This window comes from Podarcis pityusensis, assembly GCF_964106645.2.
Source record: "Podarcis pityusensis genome assembly, chromosome: 15".
Lineage (NCBI taxonomy): Eukaryota > Metazoa > Chordata > Lepidosauria > Squamata > Lacertidae > Podarcis > Podarcis pityusensis.
The window spans coordinates 17,501-27,070 of NC_138040.1; the positions used below are offsets into that span (position 1 = coordinate 17,501).

The following is a 9,570-nucleotide window of genomic DNA, read 5'->3' on the forward strand; positions in this document are numbered from 1 at the left end:
TGAAAAACATTCACAAACCAGAACACTTACTTCCGGGTTTGCAGTGTTTGGGAGCCGATTTGTTCAACAACTAAGCCGTTCGGGAAACAAGATACCACTGTGCACATTTCAATTCCTGCATAGACTTTTATTTTACTATAACATATTCCCAAAATGTCAAATAGAGTTACTCTTCACTTTGTCAGCCTACAAAAATCACTGGTTATGCATCAATATCCCACAAATACAACTTATTTCTCCTGGCGTTTTGCATGTGCACATGTCTGACTGGTGGTGGTAAATAAGAAGTCCTCTTCAGCCGCAGCATCCCATTCCATCTTCACACACACAAACAATCCACAGGATCTCCTGATTCTCACTGTTATATAGCAAAAGGGTCATTGGTGATATCATATTCCCAGGCTTCTGGTCTGTCCATGTTCTTGCCCTCCTTGCCTAATACCAGGTGGGAGGGGGAGTGAACATTATTGCTGTGAAAATATATTTTAAAATTTTCTTAATCCTCTCCCCTATGCTCAGTTAGGTATATACAAGCCATCTTCTATACTTCACAATTTCAATTATTTATTCTTTACCAGGTCTATCCAATTTTATAATGTTACAACAGTTTGGGATTTAAACGCTGCTTCACACGCTCTCGCGCCAAATGCTTTGGTCCATCGTCTCTAAAGCCAGCTTTACTCTAGTTTCTATTACATCTTTTTGTTCCATGAGCCTGTACAGGACAAGGACTAATTCCTTAAAAACATTTGTATTTAAATGACCCTTTCCTTCCCCTTTAGCCAGGCAGATTTTCACACACACCATCCAATAATTCATTTGCATACAGGATCCATCAATTTTTAGCTGGCAAAGTTAATTTATATTTAAGGTCCGCTCTTCTTAAATTCTTACAATTCCATTGCTCGGCAGAGGTTAGTTGCAAAAATCCTTAAGCAGAAAATTATACGAAGAAACCATCCACCCTCCCATTTCCAATACCCCTCACAGCAGAAATTAGCATCTTACGAAGCCTTCAATTAACAGTCAAATAGTCTCCAGCAGCTTTGGTTAACATCATGTAGGCTGGGGCACCTCTTCACTTTAGTCCAATTGTCTGAAATCAACGGAGATTCACAGCAAACGTGGTTGTTGACGGAGGCTTTCTCGAGAATGGAGTCACACCAAAAGACAGAACCCTGCCCCTCCTTTCTCAGTGAAGTTTTCCAGCTCCATCCAAGCCCAAAGCAGACATTATAAGGTGTCTGCAAGTTTATGACACTCCCCAATTTCATCAGAAGGATTCAGGGGGGTGCTAGCCTGCCCCCAATATCTTCATCCAAGGACACACCCACCCCTGGGGCTTCGGAGAACCTGGGAGAGCCCCATCCCGTGCTCACTACTGGAAATGGAAGCCCTATGTAATAACTTCTTGTTGGTGTAGGGTTAAAGGCAAACACATATTCATAAAAGGATGCATCTTATGCCTCTAGCAAAAGATCCCAAAGCCTCTTCATTGTGTGTGAATACACGTGAGAGCTGGACATGCATGTTATTTCAGACACATGTAACAGTTCTAGCAAAGAATGTGGGCGGCAAGGGTGGCTTAAGGCATATTTAACCTCACATATGTTGGACTTTTAATGTTAAAGTCCAACATTTATTTTGACAATTAAAAGGTGTCCCATCCAGCTGTCCCTGGCAATGAAGCTCTTTGCAATAAGTGAGGCCATAGTTTCCAAACCATTTGCAAAGGGTAAATAAGTTTTAGCTCCAGAGAGTTTTAACTGATACATGCTTCCCTTTGGTTGGCAACTGTTAAAAATATATATTTGAAGGGTCATGCAAGCAAAGGTATAGGGCTTAAGGCCAGAATTTGAATTTGGTTAATTGTTTCATGTGAGAATTTAGCCAGAATTTGAATTGTATGGTTGAGAGCTTGAAGCCAAAACCAATTTATCCAAGTCATTGGCAGTGACATCTGTGGGCCCTTAACTTTATGTAACTCACACTCTTCGCCTCCATGCAAAGCCTGGGACATTATCTCTTTAAGGGGAATTCATTAGAACAGACTGGTTTTGCAAAATTCTTAGAATTTTGGTACTAATGCTGTGGAATCCCCTTCTATTCCTTGTTCTTTTAAGAACATTTAGTTCACTCTGTTTCTGTGGTGGCCTTGGAATGCTATAAGGCCAATAGCATTGCTTGGAAGCAACTGGAAACAGAAGACTACACATTATAAATATGTTGAGTTAGAGGCATATCGAAAACACTTCTTCGCTCGACTGTATTTATTGTGTGAAGTTGAATGCAGACAAATACAACTGTGAATAGATTGCCAGTAAGCAAGGGGTTAAGAACCGCCGTCTTTACATCTTAGAGAAGGCTACAAGGTTCAGATTGGTGTTGGTCCCTCTTCTCTCCAAGGGCAGGAGTAAAAAGGTCTATTTGTCTTTTACAAATTTTTCTTTCTCTTCCTTACCATGCTCTCAACCTGGAAGGACGTGTGGCTACTCTGCAGGCTCACATAAAGGATCTTCGTCTTAACTTCTGTAATTTTTAATCTAAGATGTGCTGTGCCTTTGCTTATATTCATACTGATTTGAAGAACACTAGATTTATTGTAGGTGAAACTTTTATGCTTACTTGAAAGCCTGATCGTATTAGTAGTAAAAAGGGAAGTGGCGGGGTAGCAAATCCCAAGTGCCCAGAAAGGATTCCTAATATAGGCTTCACAGTCCTTTATCCCTGCTGTATTGCTGTTCAAACTATTCAACTCTGCTGCAAGAGGCTTTAAGGTAAGAGTCAAACCTCGGGGATTTCAATGTAGGGCTCACAACTCTTTGTCAGACTGTTATTGTGTAAACACACGTTTACACAACTCCCCCCACATTTCTGGGGTTCTGAGTTTTGTAAGGCAATATTGATATTGACAGGAGGGAGGGTCAATTCAGTACACAACTAGATGGCACTGATTGAAGGCAAACTCATCAGTGTTGCCAAATCATGCATGACTCTCTTCCCCAGGTGTGATGTGAAGAAGGTATTCCAACACCTTGGCCAATGACTTGCACCTCACAGATGTGGGCACGTAGTATGAAGAAATGTTAGATAATACAAACACCATAGCAATACTCACCCACCTACTAATTAAAGTTTCATATATTTAAATTTGTAAACAGCAACTGCTATGGTTTCTCCCCATTGGGAATTTGATGGGAAGTGAGGTTGTCACTGCCAGTGAAGCTCATTCCATATTTGAAGCACTGATATGGTCTCTCTCCACTGTGAATTCTTTGATGGGAAGTGAGAGTGCGACTGTGTCTAAAGCTCTTTCCACATTCCAAGCACAGATATGGTTTCTCTCCACTGTGAGTTCTTTGATGGGTAGTGAGAGATGATCTCTGACGGAAGCTCTTTCCACACTCTTGGCACTGAAAAGGTTTCTCCCCAGTATGAATTCTTTGATGGGCCGTGAGAGTTGTTCTGTGACTGAAGCTCTTTCCACATTCCAAGCACTGATAGGGTTTCCCCCCTGTATGAATTATGTGATGGGAAGTGAGACTTTCCTTATGACTGAAACTCTTTCCACACTCTTGGCATTTAAATGGCTTCTCTCTTCTGTGAGTTGTCTGATGGTAAGTGAGAGTGCTGCTGTGATTGAAGCTCTTTCCACATTCCAAACACTGATATGGTTTCTCCCCACTGTGAATTGTTTGATGGGAAGTGAGGGCGCTGCTCTGATGGAAGCTCTTCCCACATTGCAAGCATTGATATGGTTTCTCCATGCTGTGAGTTCTTTGATGGACAGTGAGATTGCTGCTGTAACGGAAGCTCTTTCCACATTCTAAGCATTGATATGGTTTCTCCCCGCTGTGAGTTCTTTGATGGGCCATGAAATTAGCTCTGTGACTGAAACTCTTTCCACATTCCATGCACTGATATGGTTTCTCTCCAGTATGAATTCTTTGATGGAAAGTGAGTGTTTCCTTTCGACTGAAACTCTTTCCACATTCCAAGCACTGATAGGGTTTCTCCTCGCTGTGTGTTCTTTGATGGGAAGCGAGACTTTCTTTCCGAGTGAAGCTCTTTCCACATTCCAAGCACTCATAAGGTTTCTCCCCTGTATGAATTCTTTGATGGGAAGTGAGATGGTTGCTCTTACTAAAGCTCTTTCCACACTGGCATTCAAAAGGTTTCTCCCCAGTATGAATTCTTTGATGTAAAGTGAGTTTTCCCTTCTGACCAAAGCTCTTTCCACATTCCAAGCACTGATAGGGCTTCTTCCCGGTATGAATTACTTGATGTGTAGTGAGAGCGGTGCTGTGACGGAAACTCTTTCCACATTCCAAGCACTGATAGGGTTTCTCCCCTGTATGAATTCTTTGATGGGAAGTGAGAGCAGAGCTCTTACTTAAGCTCTTTCCACATTCCAAGCACTGATAGGGTTTCTCCCCAGTGTGAATTCTTTGATGGGAAGTGAGAGCGGTGCTGTGACGGAAGCTCTTTCCACATTCCAAGCACTGATACGGTTTCTCTCCGGTATGAATTCTTTGATGGGAAGTGAAAGTTGCGCACTGAGTGAAGCTCTTTCCACATTCCAAGCACTGATAGGGTTTCTCCCCAGTATGAATTCTTTGATGTGAAGTGAGATTGCTGTTGTGACTGAAGCTCTTTCCACATTCCACACACTGATAGGGTTTCTCCCCAGTGTGGACTCTGTGATGGGCTGTGAGAGTTCGTTTCCGACCAAAGCTTTTTCCACATTCTATGCACTGATAGGATTTCTTCCCAGTGGGATTTATTTGATGGGAAGTGGAATGTGAGCTCTGACGGAATCTCTCTCCACACTCCGAATATTTATGTGGCTTCTTCATTGTGTGGATTCTGCCATGGTCTCCCTTGATCATTTCTAATTTATCACCACCTACATTGAAGAGAAAAAGAGATTAGAGTCACAGGAAGAAATTGAGTACCCAGTTATTTAACAATGCTTATGAATGCTTGTGATAGAGGGAGAACTGACGAGAGTTCAGATGTGAGGTCTTCCTACAGAGTTCACTGCCTTTGTTGACTAGCATTTATGGACATATTTATAGGAACCTGGAATTTGAAAAGCCTGGCTTCTTTCTGGGTTGGATCTGACCCGATCATGGAATCTGCTTCATCTCAAAGGTCAGTAAGTTCTCTGACCAACTGAAAATGGACCAACTGAAGATGGTTGCTCTTACTAAAGCTCTTTCCACACTCTTGGCATTCATAAAAACATAAAACGTGACAAAAGCTACTTCCATTTGTCTAACAAATCTGAAGCCTACATTTTAAAAGGATTGAGCAGTTCAGACAAGCCTAACTTTCTTCTGTAATGTTTCATTTGCAGTTTAATGTAGGTTGTAAACCGCTTTGATTCCCCCCCCCCAAAAAAAATATAAAGTGATAGAGAAACGAAATGAATGATAATAATATTAACAACTGGAGGAAGAATAATCACAGACAAACCAGTAGGCAGCCTTACATTCAAGGTGAGCTGTGGGGATGTTAGAATCTCAGATGCTATAGTAGCCCTGTTGAGCTCCATCAAAATATTGGAGGTTTGTTACAAAGAGGTATGTCTTGATTTTCAAAACAGATATTATGAACCAGCAGAGAGCGTTACCAAGTGAGTCCATGATCCCACGATTCTCCTCCATGACTTCCTTATGTAAAGCTCTCTGGTCAGAATCCAGCAATGCCCATTCCTCGTCTGTGAAACAAACAGCGACATCTTCAAAGCACACTGGACCCTAAAAGAAGGAAAATATCCTCCACTTAGACAGCATAAAGATGATCTACTACACATTGCTCTGTTGTTTTCTGCCTGTTGGTTACTGCATTGTTTTAATGGGATTGTTTTGCTGCACATTTGCAGCAAATTCTTCAGGGGAAACTCCTAATGCCCTAAAGTGGACTTCAGGGGGTGAATGGGGACCTGGGAAGGGAGAGGATAGAGGGGGAAAGCCCTGCTGTGCAACTAATTGGGGTGGCTAGGTGAATCCTGGCCACTCTTTTTTATGGTTCGTCCACTTCTTAGAAACCTGTTGTAGCATTCAATTATAACTTTATAAAGAAAATGGAAATGACAGGGATAATATAAGTGACATTCGGAAGCTGAGGTGAGGAAGCTGTTCCTTATTCTTAGTAAATAAACCTTCTCAAATGGCCTTTTTAGCCTTTGTTCAGGGCAGGTTTGACAAGAAGCTTGGGCACAGAGGCACCTGGCTGCCCCACCCTCAGCCTCTCTCCCCACAATGCTCCTTCCCACTACCTGATCTGGTTCCACAGCTGCCGCTTCCCCTCTGTTGCCATGAAAATATGGATGAGGTTTCACTGATGTCTTTCTGTCACCTGCGAGAGACAAAGGTACGTGGGAAGCCAAGGGAGTCTGCTTCTCTCAGAGGTTAAGTAGTGCATCTCTAACTACATATGAAATGGACTTTTGTACCCATTTCATATTTTAGTTGTGTAAATATACATTTCCCCTCCTGGAGGTTTTGGCCCCAAATGTCTTCCCCCAAAAGATTCAAATAACCCACTGCTATGTTTCAAAATCTACAGAATGTGACCCAACAGAGAAATAACTCATTCCTCCTTACCCAGGGGCCTCTCTCTGGTATCCAAGAGAGTCCTCTCTGCTTCAGAGGAATCCGTGCCCATTTCTGCAAACAGATAATTTCCCTGAAATCACAGAATGACAGAGTTGGAAGGGACTCCAAGGATCATCTAGTCCAACCCTCTGCAATGCAGGAACTTCCACAAGTATTCCAAACAGAGAACTCGGAGAAGTGTTAGAAAAGGAACGGCAGAGGCAAAAACATTAGGGGTATCAGATAGCATTCCATGGATGCTTTCCAAAAAAGATGTGCCATTGGTTGAGAATTTGAGGATACCCTACCTCATGTTCAGAGCACCTTGGGAGTATTCAGAGGAAAGTCTCACCTGCTGTTCTGTCTCCTTTCTCTCCGCTGCCTGACTCAGGAGGAAACCTTCGGCCAGGGCCACTGCCTGGGCACTGGTCTTCGCTCCACATTCCCTCACCCAGCTCTCCATCTCCGGTGGAATGACAGCCAGGAACTGCTCCAAGATCACCAGGTCGAGCATCTCAGCTTTCGTATGCCTTTCTGGCTTTAGCCATTGACGGTCAAAGTGGTAGAGTCGACTGCAAAACTCTCGGGGACCTTTGACCTCTTGGTAGCAGAACTGCTGGCTCTGCACATCAGAGCGAAGGGTGTCCTCCTCAGCCAGGATCTGCACAGAGTTTTCCCAGAATCCCCTGCTGCTCCCCATTAGGATGAAATTGCCTCTTCCTCCTCCAGGGTCAGCTGAGTCTTGCTCATCCACCTGTCCTCTCAAGAAACCTCCAAGGGATCAGAAAGAATCTGTTTTTTCTTCTGCCAAGTTCTGTCTGTCCAAATTAGAGGTGCTAGAAAAGTCCTACAAAGCACAAACACATTGCTCTGTTATAAAATGGATACACTGTCAGGAGAAGAAAACAATGTTTCCTCAGCAAGCGTGGATGAGCCTTGCAAGGAATCAGGCCTGGACTATACCATGGCACTGACTTGAACTTTCTTTTCAAAGTTAAAAATGAAGGAAGAGGAGAAGCCCCGATTTCCCCTAGTGCCTTCTCGGTAGTGGCACCCTCCCTGTGGAACGCCCTCCCTTCAGATGTCAAGGAGATAAAGAACTACATAACTTTTAGAAGACATCTGAAGGCAGTCGTATATCCGGAAGTTTTTAATATCTGATGTTTTAATTTGTTTTTATATATGGTGTAAACCAGCCAGAGTGGCTGGGGAAACCCAGCCAGATGGACGAGGTATAAATAACAAACAACAAAACTAGAAAAGTTACCATGCAAAATGTGCAGGCACCTTAAGGGATTTCTGTGAGATGAGTCAGCCTGGTTGCTCCTGCCTTTCGGTGTTTTCAGTCAATGAATGAAATCAGAACTGCAACTGATGAATGAGGAATTTGGACTGTCATTTTTGTCTACAGGAGTAGAAATCATATATCGAACAGATGGAAAGCTCTTTAATCTGAGCAGGCTGAAAGAAAAGAGTAAGATTACCGTACCTTCTGTCGTAGAGCTTCAGTATGCTCATGACAACATAGTGCGTGCACACTCAGAGGACAACCTCCAAACCATGCTAAATATCTTTGCAGAAGCTTACAAAAAGCTTGGCCTATCGCTCAACATCCAAAAAACCAAAGTGCTGCACCAACAAGTGTAAAACAACCCCTCTGCAGCGCCACAAATCCAACTCAATGGTGTTATGTTGGGAAGTGTTAATCACTTCTCCTACCTGGACAGTTATCTTTCCACAAGGGCTGACATTGACGCCAAAATCCAGCATCGTCTGAGCTCTGCAAGTGCTGTATTCTCCTAACTGAAGTGCAGAGTGTTTGAGGACAGAGACATTCGTAGAGAAATCAAAATGCTAGTTTGGGGGGGGGGGTGGTTTCACCCCCACCAAAATGCTTGTTTACAAAGCTATTGTACTACCAACCTTACTGTCTGCTTGTGAAACATGGAACACTTATAAATGCCATCTCCAACTTCTGTAAAGGTTCCATCAACGGTGTCTCAGAAAATTTTTACACATCTCCTGGGAAGACAAGTGAACTAATGTCAGTGTACTGGAAGAAGGAACAATCACCAGCGTCAAAGCAATGATACTTCAACATCATCTTCGTTGGACTGGTCATGTTGTGCGGATGCCTAATTATCATCTTCCAAAGCAACTACTCTATTCCGAACTTAAAAATGGAAAGTGTAATGCTGGTGGTCAACAAAAGAGGTTTAAAGACTGTCTCAAGGCAAATCTTTAAAAAGTAGTATAAACACCGACAACTGGGAAACACTGGCCTGTGAGCGCACCAGTTGGAGAACAGCCTTTACCAAAGGAGTATTGGACTTTGAAGAATGTTTTTCTTCAACTCAGGATGAAAGGGTGAAACGAGCTAAGAAGAAGGCACTTATGGCAAACCCTCACCGGAATCAACTCCCGCCCAGAAACCTATGTCCCCACTGTGGAAGGACGTGTGGATCCAGAATTGTCCTCTGTTAAGAATGTGTTCATGGAAGGCAATCTTACTTTGCTACGAGGGATCGCTAAAGAAAAGAAGAAGACCCCATAGCCTCTGCTCCTAGATTTGGAGCCCCCCCGTCCCCCCCACCTCCATGCACGAGCTAAACAGTCCCTCCACGCCGCCTCCGCCTGCAGCCCGGGGCTCTTAATTCTCCCCGATGCTCCGCAAGGGACAAGAGAGAGGAATCTCACCCAAGGACGCAGCTCTGCAAAAGAGGGAGACCACAGCCCCTCTTCCCTGGCAGGAAGTGACGCAAAAGGAGGTTCCTTTGCCCGCCCCCGTCCCACCTTCATTTTCTGTCCTCGACAGGCGCCATTTCAGGAGAGACGGTGAGGGTGGGAAGAGGCGACGGGCTGCCCGGCGACGTGACGCCACAGCACCATCTTGAAAGAGGGCGAGAAGCAGGCGGAAACGCGAACATCCTGGAAAAGGATGGGGCGGGGAGAGGAAAAGTGGCGGAAA

The 9,570-nt window shown here is 43.8% G+C and overlaps 1 protein-coding gene across 12 annotated transcripts; it reads right to left on the reverse strand.

The window, feature by feature from the left end:
• Positions 1–106: 106 nt before the first annotated feature.
• On the reverse strand, positions 107–9,479 carry LOC308464662 (uncharacterized protein). 12 transcript variants are annotated; one of them, XM_080984134.1, is made up of 8 exons: positions 9,226–9,299; positions 9,114–9,165; positions 7,890–7,973; positions 6,955–7,449; positions 6,612–6,693; positions 6,284–6,363; positions 5,636–5,762; positions 107–4,906 (listed from the first exon to the last, which is right to left on the reverse strand). In XM_080984134.1, the coding sequence occupies exons 4-8, from the start codon at positions 7,300–7,302 to the stop codon at positions 3,168–3,170; spliced, it is 2,376 nt and encodes a 791-aa protein (XP_080840260.1). In that variant the 5' UTR covers positions 7,303–7,449; positions 7,890–7,973; positions 9,114–9,165; positions 9,226–9,299; the 3' UTR covers positions 107–3,167. The 12 variants fall into 12 exon arrangements, with proteins under 12 accessions (XP_080840260.1, XP_080840258.1, XP_080840249.1 ...); XM_080984132.1 differs by having other exon boundaries at positions 7,890–8,007; XM_080984123.1 differs by lacking the exons at positions 9,114–9,165; positions 9,226–9,299 and adding an exon at positions 9,396–9,479 and having other exon boundaries at positions 7,890–8,624.
• Between the last annotated feature and the right edge of the window lie 91 nt (positions 9,480–9,570).

Coding starts and splice junctions, on each gene's coding strand:
- LOC308464662 (XM_080984123.1), bottom strand. CDS start 7,302: ATGGGGAGCAGCAGGGGATTCTGGGAAAACTCTGTGCAGATCCTGGCT. Junction 5,763..6,283: donor CAGCTGTGGAACCAGATCAG/GTAGTGGGAAGG, acceptor TCCTTCTTTTAG/GGTCCAGTGTGCTTTGAAGA. Junction 4,907..5,635: donor TGGGATCATGGACTCACTTG/GTAACGCTCTCT, acceptor TCTTCAATGTAG/GTGGTGATAAATTAGAAATG.